At 36.6% G+C, this 17,018-nt stretch overlaps 1 protein-coding gene across 3 annotated transcripts in view; it reads right to left on the bottom strand.

Moving 5' to 3' along the window:
- LOC105498381 (leucine rich repeat containing 40) overlaps positions 1-17,018 on the bottom strand; it is a 64,047-nt gene that overhangs the window by 13,655 nt on the left and 33,374 nt on the right. For all 3 annotated transcript variants that reach the window (XM_071091287.1, XM_071091286.1, XM_071091294.1), the window contains exons 8-10: positions 15,969-16,056; positions 15,812-15,857; positions 1,366-1,474 (exon numbers count right to left, since the gene is read on the bottom strand). In XM_071091287.1, coding sequence (XP_070947388.1) covers positions 1,366-1,474; positions 15,812-15,857; positions 15,969-16,056 — 243 coding nt within the window. The remainder of the gene's footprint in view (positions 1-1,365; positions 1,475-15,811; positions 15,858-15,968; positions 16,057-17,018) is intronic.

Below are 17,018 nucleotides of genomic sequence, written 5' to 3'. Positions count from 1 at the left end.
AAGAGGTGAGAACAATATAAATGAAACACAACAAATGTGAAATGGAGACTGTATCCTGACTGCTAAGAAGATAGTGCCTACTGATACATTAAGGATAAAAGACCATACACTGATGTTGGCTGTGCAGATTCTTGAATAAATCTAGTCACTTATCTGACTTTAGTATATATTCTTTTGTATTTTCACTACAATACCCATAAATGAACCAATTGCTACAAAAATTTTGACAGTATTGCTTATGTTTTTGTTGTTGTTGCCTTAGACGGTACTGAAAGGATACCTGACAACTACCTTCAATTTCTGCATAGGTATCTTCTTTTCCCAATTTAATATACTTCCATAAAAAATATTTAAAATTTTTTTGGCTTTGTCTCAATTTATATACTAACTTGTAATTTTTTCAGTTTTGGAATATTTGCTACCATAGCACATTATTACTATGATACATTATTTGACTTATGTTCAGATAAATTAGCAGGGAACAACCGCTCAAGCTTTGCCTGCTGGTCAAGGTTTTCATTAACCAAATGATTCTAGCTTCTTACTTACTAACATAGACACCCACCAATATGAAATTCTCTCTGGATGCTGGTTACTGAGTCAGAGAACTTTATTATCAATATGGTCATTCTTTTTTTTTTTTTTTTTTGGAGACAGAGTCTCGCTTAGTCGCCCAGGCTGGGGTGCAATGGAGCGATCTCGGCTCACTGCAAGCTCCGCCTCCCGGGTTCACGCCATTCTCCTGCCTCAGCCTCCCGAGTAGCTGGGACTACAGGCGCCCGCTGCCTCGCCCGGCTAATTTTTTGCATTTTTAGTAGAGACGGGGTTTCACCGTGTTAGCCAGGATGGTCTCGATCTCCTGACCTCGTGATCCGCCCGCCTCGGCCTCCCAAAGTGCTGGGATTACAGGCGTGAGCCACCGCGCCCGGTTCCCATTATAAAAATATCACTATTAACAAAACCATCTCTCTCTCAAGCATAGTAAAACACAAACTGCAGAAGGAAAGGACACTGAAGGTCATTTATACTTTTAATATCCTTCTATTTTTACTATACTTTTAATATCCTTCTATTTCATCATGGGGTTTTGCAATTACTATTATTCTAAGTCAAGTACTCTGATGAATTTTTCCTCATCAATTGTCCTTTTTTCTGAAGGATTTCTTTCTGAAAACTTTCCTATGTGTTTGGTAGTGTTTAAAAAAATAATAAATTAGGCCAAGCATGGTAGCTCAAGCCTATAATCCTAGCACTTTGGGAGGCTAAAACAGGAGAATGGCTTGAGCCCAAGAAGCTCAAGTCCAGCCTGGGCAACACAGTGAGACCCTATCTCTACAATAATAATAATAATAATAAATTACATACCTATAGTCCAATATTTTTAATGTAATGATGGCATGTATATTGACTCTGGATTCACTTGGTAGTGTCATGGCAGTCTCAGCAGCAGATTCACTTTGGCTAGGTCCATCATCTAGCAAAAGAAAAGTTATATGAACCCAATGTTAATACTATAGAGTCATTGTTAAAATTCTTGATAATATATTAAAACAGTGTATGTGATTTCTAGATATTATTGGTGAGAATGCCATTAGTCATATGCTTTATTTCCAATGGCTCAAATCTCAATTTGGAATTTAATATTTAATTAATAGAAAATAAAGTTACCGTAGCATGGCTTCAAAACTGTTTAATGAATCCTACCGAAAGGAAATTTAGCAGTAAGAAAGAACCTTCATAGAATAACTATGGTTCTATAGAAGAAACAAATAACAAGCAATCCTTCCTCTTAAGGAAAATAATATGGTCCACTAGAAGAACTTTATTAATGAAGGAAAACCATTATTTCCCCCAAATGTCTACCAAATAAGCATAGGCTTTTCAGTTTAGGAGACAACAAAATTGATTATCCTCAATCACTTAAAATTTGACAATCTGCATAATTGGGTAAGTCTCCGGTACATTTTATATGTTAAGACTTTTTTCTTCGCAAATGCATACTTTATTTTTTATACATATTTTCCTAACATGCTGCATACTCACACATTCACACACCATCAACCACCTTACTAATCTCCAGAGACTGTTTATGGTATTATATTTTTTAAAATACACATTTTAAAAGAAATGGCTTTGTGTTATTTTTGCAAAAAAGACTTGAACAATAGAGAAGTAAAATAAGACTATCACTTTTCAACAATGTGAAAACAATGAAACAGTCCCAGCATTAACACATAAAAGCAGAAGGCATGCCAAAAGAAAACAAAAAATTAGTGGTATAACTGATCTTGCTTCAGCCCAGTAGGCATTCAATAAACATCTGTTGAATATTACTAAGTATATTCCTCTTGCATTGAGCTCATCAGTTATTCATTAGCCAATAATGATAAAGCTATTATTGTTTCTCATGCAAGTATCATATGAATACTTTATTCACAGAAGTAGCACAGAATAAATGACAGAATATCAAACAGAAATGAAAGGACATCAAGGAAAGTATTAACATCAAGTTAATGCTCTAGTAGCAGTACTACTCCCCTAGCAGTTTGGTTAAGTTACTTTAAATAATATGCAATACAGTGCCAAAATTAGATAAGCAGAGAGACAGTATTAAACCAGCAACAAAATCCAGCATTGTTTTAAAAATATCTATGTATACTACCATGATCATATAATGAGATAGGGTATTCTCAACAACTTCCAAAGAGCTCCTTTTAATAATTAGCATCAAGGAGAATATAAGGAGAGAGTCTATTGTCTCTGGGGAGAAGACTGTTGTAAGAGAGATTTCCTTTCATTATATATCTTTGCATATTGGTTGACTGTTTTTTTTACCATGTGCATTTACTGTCTTTTTCATTAAAAAAAAAAAACTACATAATTTTTAAAAACATCAACATTTCAAATTGAAAGGGCCACATAAGTGCCAAACACAATACATAAGAACCACACCAAAGTTAATTACCAGAAAATTTCAAACAATGGCAATGAACAGAAGATCCTGTAAGTTTCCAGAGAGAGAAAAAAAAAAGTTGTACAAGTGACTGACAAGAACATAGCCAAATAAGAGGTCAATCACATAAGCAAAAACGGAGATTTCTTTTTCCTTTTTTTTTTTTTTTGAGACGGAGTCTCACTCTGTTGCCCAGGCTGGAGTGCAGTGGCACGATCTCAGCTCACTGCAAGCTCCGCCTCCCAGGTTCACGCCATTCTCCTGCCTCAGCCTCCTGAGTAGCTGGTACTACCAGGCCCGCCACAGGCGTGAGCCACCGCGCCCCACCACGGAGATATCGTTTTAAGAAATTTTTGGCCGGGCGTGGTGGCTCATGCCTGTAATCCCAGCACTTTGGGAGGCCGAGGCGGGAGGATCACGAGGTCAGGAGATCGAGACCATCCTGGCTAAACACAGTGAAACCCCGTCTCTACTAAAAACACAAAAACTTAGCCGGGTGTGGTGGCGGGCGCCTGTAGTCCCAGCTACTCAGGAGTCTGAGGCAGGAGAATGGCGTGAACCCAGGAGGCGGAGCTTGCAGTGAGCCGAGATCGCACCACTGCACTCCAGCCTGGGCAACAGAGCAAGACTCCCTCTCAAAAAAAAAAAAGACAGAAATTTTCAAATGTATTCATTTGGTGAGTTTGGAGGGCATGATAGGTGATTTAGTTGAACGAGTGTCACCTAGAACGAAGTCTTCAGAACTTCAATTTATCCCTTTGAAGCAAATAGGCACTGATCACTCTGCCTCTCCAGATTTAGAAGGGGTTGGAAAAGTTGATGAGCCTGTCTCTTAGAAATAAAAGTAAAAAACTAGAGTTCATTTGGTTATTCATTTGTTCCTTCATTCTACATTATCCATCACACATAAACTGGTAGGTACTACTGTAAGTAAGACACAAAGACAGAAGATGAACTCGATCTAGTGGACAAGATAAACAAAAATTACAAAATAGTATGGTAAGTACAGTAATATATGTATGTTGAAAGTATTTTTATGGGAGCAGTATGTGTTGAGGGTAATTCCCAAGAGAGTAACCACCTCAGAATGGAGTGAGAAATTACAAGTTCCTGTCAATAATAGAAGAATTGAAAAGAATTTGTCATATTTTAAACTTCTCCATTTCATTTTTTAGATATTTTTAATGTTTGATTTTATTGTCCTGTATTACTCTTACAATGAGAGGAACTAAGTGAACCATCATTTTCTGAGGCAACAAGGCTGGGGATTGGAAGAACGAAGCTTAGGAAAACTACTAAATTATGTTAGCCAGGCCTGTAGAGTATAACCCCTAAGGATGCAGTGGTTGGCTACAAAAAGAAAAGCAGATAGTTCTTGGAGAACATGCAGAGCTAGTTTGTCCCCTGAGAAGACATCTGAGAGGGACAGAGGCGTAAAATGCCCCAAAGTGTGGTCCCCAGAATAGCAACATCACCCTAACCCAGGAACTTGTTAGAAACGCAAATTTCCAGGCTCAACCCAAACCTATGAATCATAAATTCTGAGAGTGAAGCCCAGCAATCTGGTTCACCAAGCCCTCCAGGTGAGGCCAATGGACATTAAATATCCAAACCTATTTCTTTAGTCAAGCACTCCACTTTTATCACATGAAAGATCATGAACATAAATTGGTAATACATAACCAGTAGCAATCCCTGGGTCTAGATCTAATCACTACAAATGTATTCATTTATCCCCCAAACTGTTACTGTGCTTCTACTCTGCGGCAGTCATTGTACTAAGTGATGGGGATATAAAAATGAGTAAGACACTGTGTGTAATAAACTATGGCCAGGCCTTTTGTGCAGAGTCCATCCTAAGCCTGATAACAGACACAATAATTGCCCAAAGACTGTTCCTTAGTACAAGATTGCAAAGAAACTAAAAATATGATTCCAATCATTAATATATAATTTACCAGAATAAATTATTTTATGCCCAATTTATGAGCAGTTTTCAGTTTTCTATGGTTGCTTTAACAAATTACCACAAACTTAGTAGCTTAAAACACACAAACTTATATTACAGTTTTGTAGTTCAGAAGTCTGCAGTGGGTCTCATTGGGCTAAAATCAGGGGTTTGGCAGGTCTGCATTCCTTTTTCCTTTTCTTTTTCTTTTTTTTTTTTTTTCCAGACGGAGTCTAGCTCTAGTTGTCAGGCTGGAGTGCAGTGGCACCATCTTGGCTCACTGCAACCTCCAACTCCCTGGTTCAACTGATTCTCCTGCCTCAGTCCCCTGAGTAGCTGGGATTACAGGCACACACCACCATGGAACTTTACCATGACCAGCTAATTGTTGTATTTTTAGTAGATACGGGGTTTCACCATCTTGGCCAGTATAGTCTTGATCTCCTGACCTTCTGATCCACCCACCTCAGCCTCCCAAAGTGCTGGGATTACAGTTGTGAGCCACCGCCCCCAGCCTGTATTCCTTTTTCTAAAAAAGAATCTGTTTCCTTGCCCTTTCCAACTTCTAGTAGCCACCTCATATTCCTTGCTTCAAGGCCTTCTTCCTCCATCTTAAGTTAGCAACAGTGGTTCTTCTTATATCCTATTATGCTGACCTCCTCTTCTGCTTCTCTCTTCTACTTTTAAGAATCCTTGTGATTATATTGGGCCAACACAATTCATAATAATATGCTTATTTTAAAGTCAATCAATTAGCAATCTTAATTGCCCTTTGCCATGTAAGGTAACCCATTCACAGGTATCAGGGATTAGGGTGTGGCCATCATTGAAGGGTCATTATTATGTCTATCAAAGGTAGCATAGCAAGATGATTCTGGTGACACAGCAAGAAATTAAACTCAGAACACAGATATCAGAATCAGGTGATAGAGCTTGAATAAAGGCAATGTTTGCAATCAAATAAAGTAATTAAGCTTAATGCCATGATGGTGTAATTGGGGTTGGCACCTGTCTTAGTCTGTTTGTGCTACTATAACAAAATACCACAAACTGGGTAATTTATAAATAATAGACATTTATTTCTCACAACTGTGAAGGCTGAGAAGTCTAAGATCAAGGCCCAGCATTTAGTGTCTGGTGGGGGCTTTCTTGCTGTGTCTTCATATGACATAAGGCAGAAGTGCAAGAGAATGCTGCCTTCAACCTCAAACCCTTTTTTTTATATAAGAGTGCCAATCTGGTCGGGCGCAGTGGCTCACGCATGTAATCCCAGCACTTTGGAAGGATGAGGCAGGCAGATCACCTGAGGTCGGGAGTTTGAGACCAGCCTGACCAACATGGAGAAACCCCATCTCTACTAAAAATACAAAATTAGTCGGGCACGGTGGCACATGCCTATAATCCCAGCTACTCAGGAGGTTGAGGTAAGAGAATCACTTGAACCCAGGAGGCAGAGGTTGCAGTGAGCCAAGATCGCACCATTGCACTCTAGCCTGGGCAACAAGAGTGAAACTCCGTATCAAAAGGAAAAAAAAAAAAAAGAGTGCCAATCCTAATCATGAGAGTAGAGCCCTTAAGACTCAATCTCCTCCCAAAGACCACAATTCACAGTACTGTTGCACTGGAGATTAAGTCTCAACAAAACTGTAGAGGGGAAACCATCACTGAAACCACAGCAGCACCCACTGGGGAACTTTACCAATCTGGCAGGACCTCACCTTTGGCAGGCATAGTATCATCACCACTGGAACATATCTCTCGCCAATAAACTGGGGAGGCTTTAGAATCTGCACTCACTTAACACCTCCAACTTGAGATGCTCTTCTTACAAGGGTTTTTTTAAAATCTAAAATTGATCCTTTGGGCTTATCACAAACTGTAATGAGTGTAAGATTTGCTTGTCAGATTGCTACTTTGCAAACCCCAAACCTAGACCTTAAAAAGATATTTTATAAACCATAAAAACAAAATTTAAATTATAGTCCATTGATATTTACTTAGCCTACTGATGTAGAATGGAGAACAAGTAAATAGCTATCAGGATTATTTGAAAGTCTGTGATAACCAAATAAGAAGGTTTAATACTATTTAGATGAATCAAGGACATTGTAGGGTAATTTCACACAATGCTACCTCATGAAATTGTGATCCTCAAAACATACCTTTCAAAAAGGTATTATCTGCATTTTACAGATAGAGATGTGTAGGCTCAACATAACAACACACCAATTAAAATGTAAAAATTAGAATAATGATCATCTGGAGAATGGTTTAAGTACTCTAGAAAAAGATTAATTTTTCAAAAATAACAATTTCAGAGTTATATTTGTAGGCTATCTGGGATTTGTATATTTACTCTTCCTAGCAAAAGATAAATAAGAGTACATTGCAGAAAGTATTTCTAAATCCTGCATGAATTACTGCACTTCTGTTAGACACTGGGAAGAATATAAATTAATCACAACCAAAACTTAATAAGCTGTAAAAGAGAAGATTTTTCTTTGACACAGTGGAGTCTGAAGAATCTGTGGACTACGTTTCTACATTGGAAGCATCACAGATAAGTGCCTTTTAATGAAATTTTAAGTTTATTTTAAACTGGTACATAACTTCATGCTTCTGGATTGTTCAGTTTCTTTAAAGTTAGTAGTTTCTACTCACTTCAGCACAAAGTTTTTATCTCATTTTACCAGCATCCTTTGAATCAAATGATCGGCACTGTTCTCAATTTTTACCAATCAATTTCTACCTCTAAAACTGAGAAAAGAGTAGTTAAAAAGCAGAGAAGAAAAGCTGAAGGAAAAAAAATATATATGAAGCAATTAAGTGTCCCAACTTTTTCCTCAAAGAGCTCCAGAAAATTTAGAGATAATTAAATGCAATTCCACTCTAACTATTGTTTAAATACTTAGACCCCATTACCCCAAAATTCAGATTTAGATGGGCTAAAGTCTGGGCCTGAGCATATATTTTTTTAAAAGCTCCACAGGTGATTCTTACATGCCTCTAGATACGTATGTAGATTGCTCTTTCACCGAGCATCTTTTCACTGAGAAAATACTTACTACTTATAAATAATAAAGTTATGCTTTGATAAGGAAAAAGTCTTGGGCCCTTGTATGTATGTGGAAAGTTAAGTATTAATTCAAAATAAATGTTTCAGTTCTATTTGAAATTTCCCTTAGATTATGCACACACATAATTGTTCTCCATACGATTATCACAATTTTAAGAGTCTTGCCAATATATGCTTTGAATAATTCAACCTATTTTGAAGTCCAAAGGAATTTTCTAAGTATGTATTTTCTAAGTATGTATACCTGTACAAATACCAAGAAAAACGGAAGAGATAATTAAACCCCAGAAACTACAAATGTCTGGAAATACCAAGGGATTATTTAAATGTGATTGAACAACCAGGGAGAGAAGGAAGAATGGTAAGATGTTAATAACATGACCAATTATTGGCAAGAAGCAGAGCAACAAATAAATAATAAATAAATATGGCCTGGGCATGGTGGCTCACGCCTGTAAATCCCAACACTTTGGGAGGTTAGACAGGAGGATCACTTGAGTCTCGGAGTTCAATACCAGAATGAGCAAATAGCAAGACTCTGTCTCTACAAAAAAGTAAAAATAGCCCGCTGTAGTGGTGCATACCTGTAGTACTAGATACTTGGAAGGCTGAGGCACAAGGATTGCTTGAGCCCAGAAGTTCGAGGCTGCAGAGAACTAGTATAGTGCGACTGTACTTTAGCCCAAGAAACAGAGCAAGATCTCACTTTTAAATTTAAAAAAAAATTAAAAATTAAAAAAATGCTTTTTAAGTAAATTACTCTCTCAGGCTTTGAATATTTATATTGGGATATTCCTCTTTGTATTATTTTTTTAAGTAGCTGAGCTGGATATTTTCTACTTCTGAACTTCTTAAACAATAAGGCCATTGCTTACATGTATTTGTTTTTGGCTTGATTTTCCCTTGGCTTACAATCCTGTTCTAAAAAAATTTTCCCCATCCCCAAAAGAAAGGAGAAAAAAGGGGGAAAAAAAGAGAAAGAAACAGGGAAAGAGACAACATAAAGGGTTGAAACACAAAAGAGCTATGAAAAACTGAGAAGAAGGCAAAGATATATATATGGAGAAGTTCCCAGTAAAAGATTCTACCGACATATGGCCAATGGGCTTTCAATTATTGCTTATTATGGCAGACTGCTAGTTTTACCCTGTTTTTGTTCTCCTTTTGCATAGACTTCACATAGAAATTATACTTCCCAAAGATCAACTTCCATCACGACAGGAAGAGGAGCTCTGTTAATCTGCTCTGCAGAAAAGCTGGTTAAAAACTGTAAAAAAATAATTTTTTTAAAAAAAGTTGGCGGAAGGGGATGCTGAGCACGGTGGCTCACACCTATGATCCCAGCACTCTGGGAAGCTGAGGCAGGCAAATCATCTGAGGTCAGGAGTTCAAGACCAGCCTGGCCAACATGGCAAAAACCCATCTCTACTAAAAATACAAAATAATTAGCCGGGCGTGGTGGCAAGTGCCTGTAGTCCCAGCTACTCAGGAGGCTGAGGCAGAAGAATTCTTTGAACCCGGGAGGTGGAGGATGCAGTGAGGCGAGACTGCACCACTGCACTCCAGCCTGGGCGACAGAATGAGACTCTGTCTGAAAACAAAAACAAAAACAAAAAATAAGCATAATTTAAAGCCTCTGGAAATGAATCTATTTTTATTTATTTATTTTGAGACAGAGTATTGCTCTGAGTTGCACAGGCTGGAGTGCAGTGGTATAATCTCAGCTTACTATAGCCTCCACCTCACAGGTTCAAGTGATTCTCCTGTCTCGGCCTCCTGAGTAGCTGGGACTACAGGTGTGTGCCACCACTCCTGGCTAATTTTTGTATTTTTAGTAGAGATGGGGATTCACTATGTAGGCCAGGCTGGTCTCGAACTCCTGACCTCAAGTGATCTGCCTGCCTTGGCCTCCCAAAGTGCTGGGACTACAGGCGTGAGCCACCATGTCTAGCCTTGGAAATGATTCGATTAGCAAACAGCAAATGAAGAAATAGCTGTTCAAGAAAATCTGCGAAAATTTGTTAAGAGGTGAGTCTGTGGTATTTGAACCTAGACTGCTTCCTCTCTCCCCTTCTCTAGGTCAGAGAGGCAGAAACTCCACTCCAGAAGGCTATAACTAAGAACATAGGGTTCCCCCTCCCCCAACCCTCCAGCTCCAAACCCTATCTCCCAGCCAGAGGGCTTTCTTCCTGAGAGCAATGTCAGCATTTCTCATCCTGCCACCAGCTGCCTGTTGCTAATGCTAAATCCCTGATGAGTAAGGTGAGGACTCCCTTCTTCTACTCCAGTCCCATGCACAGAAAGGAGGCTCTACCTTGAGCTTGGCATGATGAGAATTCTGGGGCTCTGACTGCTCTTCCCCTGGCTCATAAGTTGGTGGTTCAAAGAAAGGAGAGGCAAACCAAGAGAACCTGTCTATTGCTGACTCCTTCTACTGAGTGTTCAGCTCCTAGAGGAAAGAGTTATTCTTAGAGAAACTTGCCATCTTCCATATTCCCAGCTTCATAGCCTGGGCTCAAAGATTTTGCCTGGGGAAGAAACAGGTCATAAAAACGGCTCCTAATCTCTTCCCAAGGGAACTGATTTCACTCACAACAAAGCATGAAAGCTCTCAAAAACAATGAAGGTTGTGGTAAAAGGCAGTTGGGATGAAATTTCTGGATCTACTGAAGATATAGCCTAGACTGTACACAAGCAGGCTGTACACAAACTAGCTCACAGGAGGAAACCAAGGAATAAGACAACTACAGAAAAGCTGAGTGTCTATGATAATATCAGACAAAACAGACTTAAAACATTTTTTTATGTCAGGGGCACATTATAATGGAAATTTAACAACATATCCTTAAACAACCAATGGGGTCAAAGAAGATATCAAAAGAGAAATCATAAAATACTTCGAGGTAAATGAAAATGACATGACATACCAAAACATATGAGCTGTAGATAAAGCCATGCTTAGAGGGAAATTTATAGCTGTAAATGCCTATGTCAAGAAACAAGATCCCAAAATCAATAACCTAACTTTCCAGCTTAAGATACTAGAAAAAAAGAACAAACTAAACTCTGGAGTCCTGATAAGATAAGTAAGCAACAATTAAAAGGGGTGGGGTGGGGGGAGAACAATTTTTCCAAGAGACAGCTAATCATAGACAACTCTAATCACAACTTGCTGGCACAACATCCTGTTCCCAAATACCTCCCTCTGTACACAGCCCCAGCAGCATGACCTCGTTCTGCATAGCCCTCTCCAAGGATGAACCTATAAAACTCCCCTCCAGCACCTGCCTCTTGGCAGATAGCCCCTTTGCTAATGGGCTACTTGTTGCACCCTTGCAACGTATCTTCGTACTTTCTCTAATAAATCTGCCTTTCTTTACCACAACTGTCTTGGTAAATTCTTTAACCACTCACAACGCTGGCGCCAGTCAGTCGCACCTGCAATAGAAATCTAAACCAATTAGAAGGAAACAAATAATTACAGTGTTAATTAATGAAATAGAGAACAGAAAAACAATAGAGAAGATCAATGAAACTAAAAGCTCATTCTTTGGAAGGTCAACAAAATTGACTAATCTTCAGCTAGTGTGGCCTAGAAAAAAAGAGAGAAGACTCACATTACTAGAATCAGAAATGAAAGAGAAGACATTATTACTAACCTTACAAAAATGGAAAGGATAAACTATGGCAACTATATGCCAACAAATTAAATAACTCAGATAAAGTGGACACATTCCTAGAAAGATGCAAACTACCAAAACTGACTCAAGAAGAAACAGACAATCTGAGTATATCTATAACATGTGAAGAGTAATAAAAAAACCTAACCACAAAGAAAAGCCCATACCTAAATGGCTTCACTGCTGAATTATACCAAACATTCAAAAAATTAATATCAACTCTTCATAAATTCACCCAAAAAACAAAAGAGGAGGGAACATTTCCCAACTCATTTTATGATGCCATTATTAGGCTATCACCCAAACCAGGAAAAAAAAAAAAAAAAATCACAAGAAAACAAACAGATCAAAAACTCTCAAATTCTCAACGAAACACTAAAAAACAAATCTAGCAACATTTACAAAGTATTATACACCATTACAAAGTGGGATTTAACCATGGATGCGAGTTGATTTACCATCTGAAAATCAATTAATGTAACACAGCATATTAACAGAATTTTTTAAATCACACAACCATCTCAACAGATGCAGAAAAAAAAATTGACAAAAACTCAACAACTCGTTTAGGATAAACACACTCAAAAACCAGAAACAGAAGGGAACTTCCTTAACATAATAAAGGGAATCTACAAAAAACCCACAGCTAACCTAATGTTACTTAATGATGAAAAACTAGAAGCTTCCCCCCAAAGATGTCCAGTCTCAGTCCTTCTATTCAGTACTGTCCTGGAGGTAGGTCTAGCCAAGGGAATTAGGCAAGAAAAGGAATAAAAGGCATCCGGAATGGAAAGGAAGAGTAAAACTATCTCTATTTGCAAATAACATAGTCTTGTATATAGAACATCCAAAGGAATACACCAAAAAATTATTGGAACTAATAGTTTCATCAAGGTTGCAGGGTACAAGATCAGCATTCAAAAATCATTGTATTCCTATACAGTTGCAAATAACAGCACAAAAATGGAATTAAGAAAACAATTATATGCCTAATAGCATCAAAAGGAATAAAATGCTTAGAAATAAACTTAAGAGAAGTATAAAACTTATATTCTGCAAACTATAAAACATTGTGTAAAGAAATTAAAGATCTAAAATGGAAAAACATTCCATGCTCATGAATGGAAGACTTAATATTGTTATAATAATATTCCCCAAACTGATCTACAGAAATGCATAATCTATATCTTTGTAGAAATTAACAAGTTAATTCTAAAATTCATACGGAATTGCAAGAAATCCATAATAGCCAAAGCAATCCTGAGAAAGAAGAGGAGCCCTCCTAAAGTAGGAGCCCTCAATCTTCCTAATTTGATTTTAAAACTTACTACAAAGCAATGGTAATCAAGACAGTTTGGAACTGGCACAGGTCAGACATATAGATCAATAGAATAAAACTGATGGTGGAGAAATAAACCAATACATTTATAGTCAGCTGATTTTTTACAAGAATGCCAAGACCATTCAAAGTAGAAAGAATACTCTTTCCTTTTTTCTATTTTTTTTTTTTTTTTGAGACAGAGTCTCACTCTGTCGCCCAGGCTGGAGTTCAGTGGCGCAATCTCGGCTCACTGCAAGCTCCGCCTCCTGGGTTCATGCCATTCTCCTGCCTCAGCCTCCCAAGCAGCTGGGACTACAGGCGGCCACCACCACGCCCGGCTAATTTTTTTTTTTTTTTTTTTTTTTTTGTATTTTTAGTAGAGACAGGGTTTCACCGTGTTAGCCAGGATGGTCTTGATCTCCTGATCTCGTGATCCGCCCGTCTTGGCCTCCCAAAGTGCTGGGATTACAGGTGTGAGCCACTGTGCCCCAGAATACTCTTTTCAACAAATGGTGCTGAGAAACTGAATAGCCACATACAAAACAATGAAATTGGATTCTTACCTCACACTGCATATAAAAGAAATTCAAAATTGATCAAAGACCTAAATTGTAAAACAATGGCAGTATAAAATGTTTAGAAGTATAGGCCAAATCTTTATAACCTAGGATTTTGTAAAGCTTTCTTAGATTAAAAAAAAAAAAAAAAAAAAAGGAAAAAACGAAAAATTGGACTTGCTCAAAATTAAAACTTTTATACTTCAAAGAACAACATCAAGAAAATGAAAAGATAACCCACAGAGAACTATAAAATATTTGCAAATCATTTATTTAACAAGGGATTTGTATCTAAAATATGTAAAGAACTCTTACAGCTCAATGATTAAAAAAAAAAATTAAAAAACAGACAAAGAATCTGAATAGCCATTTCTCTAAAGATGCACAAATGGCTAATAAAGCACAGGAAAAGATGCTCTACATTATTACTCATCAGAAAAAATGCAAATCAAAGCCACAATGAGATGCCATTTCAGACCCAACAAGATGGCTAGAATCAGAATTAGATAACAAATGTTGATGAGGATGTGGTGGAATCAGAACCCTCATATACTACTGGTAAGAATGTCAATTGGTGCAGTTGCTTTGGAAAACAGTTTGGCAGTTCCTCAAATGATTAAACATAGAGTTATCATATGACCGAGAAATATGTTACTCCTAGGTATATATACCCAAGAGGAATGAAAACATACATTCACACTGAAACCTGTACATGAATGTTTATTACAGCATTATCTGTAATAGCCAAAAGGTCTTTCTGATCTACTAACTCAGTCACCATCTGTTCTGTTATGCTATGGCTTAAATGTATGTGTTACCCCAAAATTCCTATGTTGAAATCTAACCACCAAGGTAACAGTATTAAGAGGTAGGGCCTTTGTAAAGTAACTAGATATTGAGGGCAGAGCCCTCATGAATGGGAATAGTGCCCTTATAAAAGAAGTCTTAGGGGGCTTTTTAGCCTCCTTTTGCAATGTGAAAGCATGAAGAAGATGCCATCTATGAGAAACAGGTCCTTACCAGACACCAAATCTGCTGGTGCTTTGATCACAGTTCTCTAGAACCATGAGCAATAAATTTGTTATTTATAAATTACAGTATAAGATATTTTGTTATAGTAGCCCAAACCAACTAAACAACTCACTTTCCAATGTCCACATGTTTATTATTTTATTTTTCCCCCAGTCTCCCTATCTTTATGGAAGTATACCTTTAAAACATTTCCGTTACCAATTTTCTTTTTGTAGGGTTTCTGGAAAGAATAAAATTATATGAATGGATTCACTCTCCCATCTTTGGATAGAAACTGTCTAACAGAAATGTTTGTACATAACTGTAACTTACACTAAGTTCATCTTGGCTTTCTGTTCATGTAATTTTGATCAGTCTGACATGACATGACCTCTAACTGATTCATGACAGAATAATCAATTTGTTCTGGACGAGAAAGCATATTTGGAGAAGGAAACACTTTACTTGATAGAAAATAAGAGTCTTAGAAAATTATTTTAATAATTTACTTGAAGGATAAAGCAGAAAAAATAGGTAAACTATGCATTTATCTTACTCATTTAATATACGTTGACTGGCAACATAGTGCTAAGCTAAGCTATGCATAACCAACAAAGTTGTGAACTAAATTAACAGCTACCACATTTAGCCATTGTGGTTTGGAGTGGTTTGTTACTTAGCAAAGCACTCGTACAACTATTTTTTTTTCAAAATGTTTTAGTTTATTCTATAATGATAGACATAAATAAAAACTGGGTATATGACATGTTTAGTAAATTACTAAAAATTAATTTATTGTATTATTTTCACTTTTAGTACATATTCTTGCTAAATTAACATATCCTGAAAAGTGTGTTTTGTCTTAATTTTTGTCAGAGTTTGGCAAAGCTGGGCAAGAAAAATAGATAATGAAATACTTGTCAATATACTTTCTAGTCAATAGAACCCATATATCCTAAAAGTCAAGTTTTACTCCTTTTTCAAAGCTGAAGTACTAAGTGCTTACTGAATCTTTCTTGTTAAATTTTCTAATTGGCAGACTTAACACAATTCAAAGAGATTACAGACAGAATATTATTATTGTAAGTTTAAAGATATTTTTAAAACCTCAGCATACTTACAGACTATATGGATTTAGAATTAGCCACACCTGCCAGGATCTACTACTTCCAAATATGTATACCCAAAAGACATTGAAATTTATGTACTATTAATTCTTCACTTTTTATGAACCCTTCAAAATATAAGAGAACATTTTAAAGTACCTTTGATCTTGCTTCGTAGATATTTTAGGACTTCTTGTGTTCCTTTCTAAAAGGGTGGAGACAAAGACATTCACCAAGACATGCCTTGCAGTTTTATAGATCAACATATATGTCTGAATTTCAATTTAACAAAGAGTTGAATTCCAAATATACTTACATTTATAATTTCTCTTCGAATTGTTCTCAAAGGATTTCCTTCTAATGCCAAAAATTTCAAATGAAGGTTCCCCAATGAATAGGGAAGACTATAAAAGATTAAATTGATTTCAGGGAAAGCATCAAATATAAGTATACTCCAACCATAGTTAACTATAAAACAATATACGGCAAACAACATATCACAGAATAGCCTCAAAGAAAGGCCAAGTAATGCAGACCTAAAACATTTCCCTTCAAGATAAATGCTAAACATATAAAAGAAAAATCAGATTTGTTTTCAAAATTGTCATATTGGGATTAATTTAAAAAGAATGTGAGTTATAAAACATTTATTAAATTATAACATTTGCTAAAAAAGTAAATGTTAAACATAAATTTGAATGAATCAGTGATTCAAGATAGACATCCTGACTGATACTAAATGTTCTGATTTTGCACTTAGAGCAAGGAAACAAAATTCTAATTGAAAAAGGATGACAAATAGAAAGAAAAAGATATTTTTTGAATGCCCAATTCATGTTTCCATTCAATAAGGAAAGTCATCTTCATCTCTGGCACATTTAAAAAACCATTTATACACAAAAATTCACTATCAATAAAATCTATTAAGCATCTACAAAATATAAGGCACAGGTATAGTGACAGCAAGATTCTTGTTCTCAAGTCCTCAGCTGAACACAGGAAAAGAACACATACAGGTAACTAAAATATAATAAGTATTATCTTACAATGCTAGTGGGAATATAAAATAGTACAGTCACTTTCAAAAGTGGAGTCTTTAAACATATGGTCACCATACAACTAAGCAAACACACTGCTACGCGTTTACTCAAGAGAAATGAAAATAATGTCCACCAGAAACTTGCACACGGATGTTTACAATAGCAAAAAATCAAAAATAACTCAAATGTCCATCAACTAACTACTGAAAAGACACATGAACTGTGGTATATCTATCTCTGTACAATAGAGTAACATTCACCAATAAAAATAAAACTACTGATACATACAACCACATGAATGAATCACAAAAAACTTTGTTACATGA

Source organism: Macaca nemestrina, chromosome 1 (assembly GCF_043159975.1).
Source record: "Macaca nemestrina isolate mMacNem1 chromosome 1, mMacNem.hap1, whole genome shotgun sequence".
Taxonomy (NCBI): Eukaryota; Metazoa; Chordata; class Mammalia; order Primates; family Cercopithecidae; genus Macaca; species Macaca nemestrina.
This window is presented reverse-complemented; position numbering and strand designations above follow the sequence as displayed.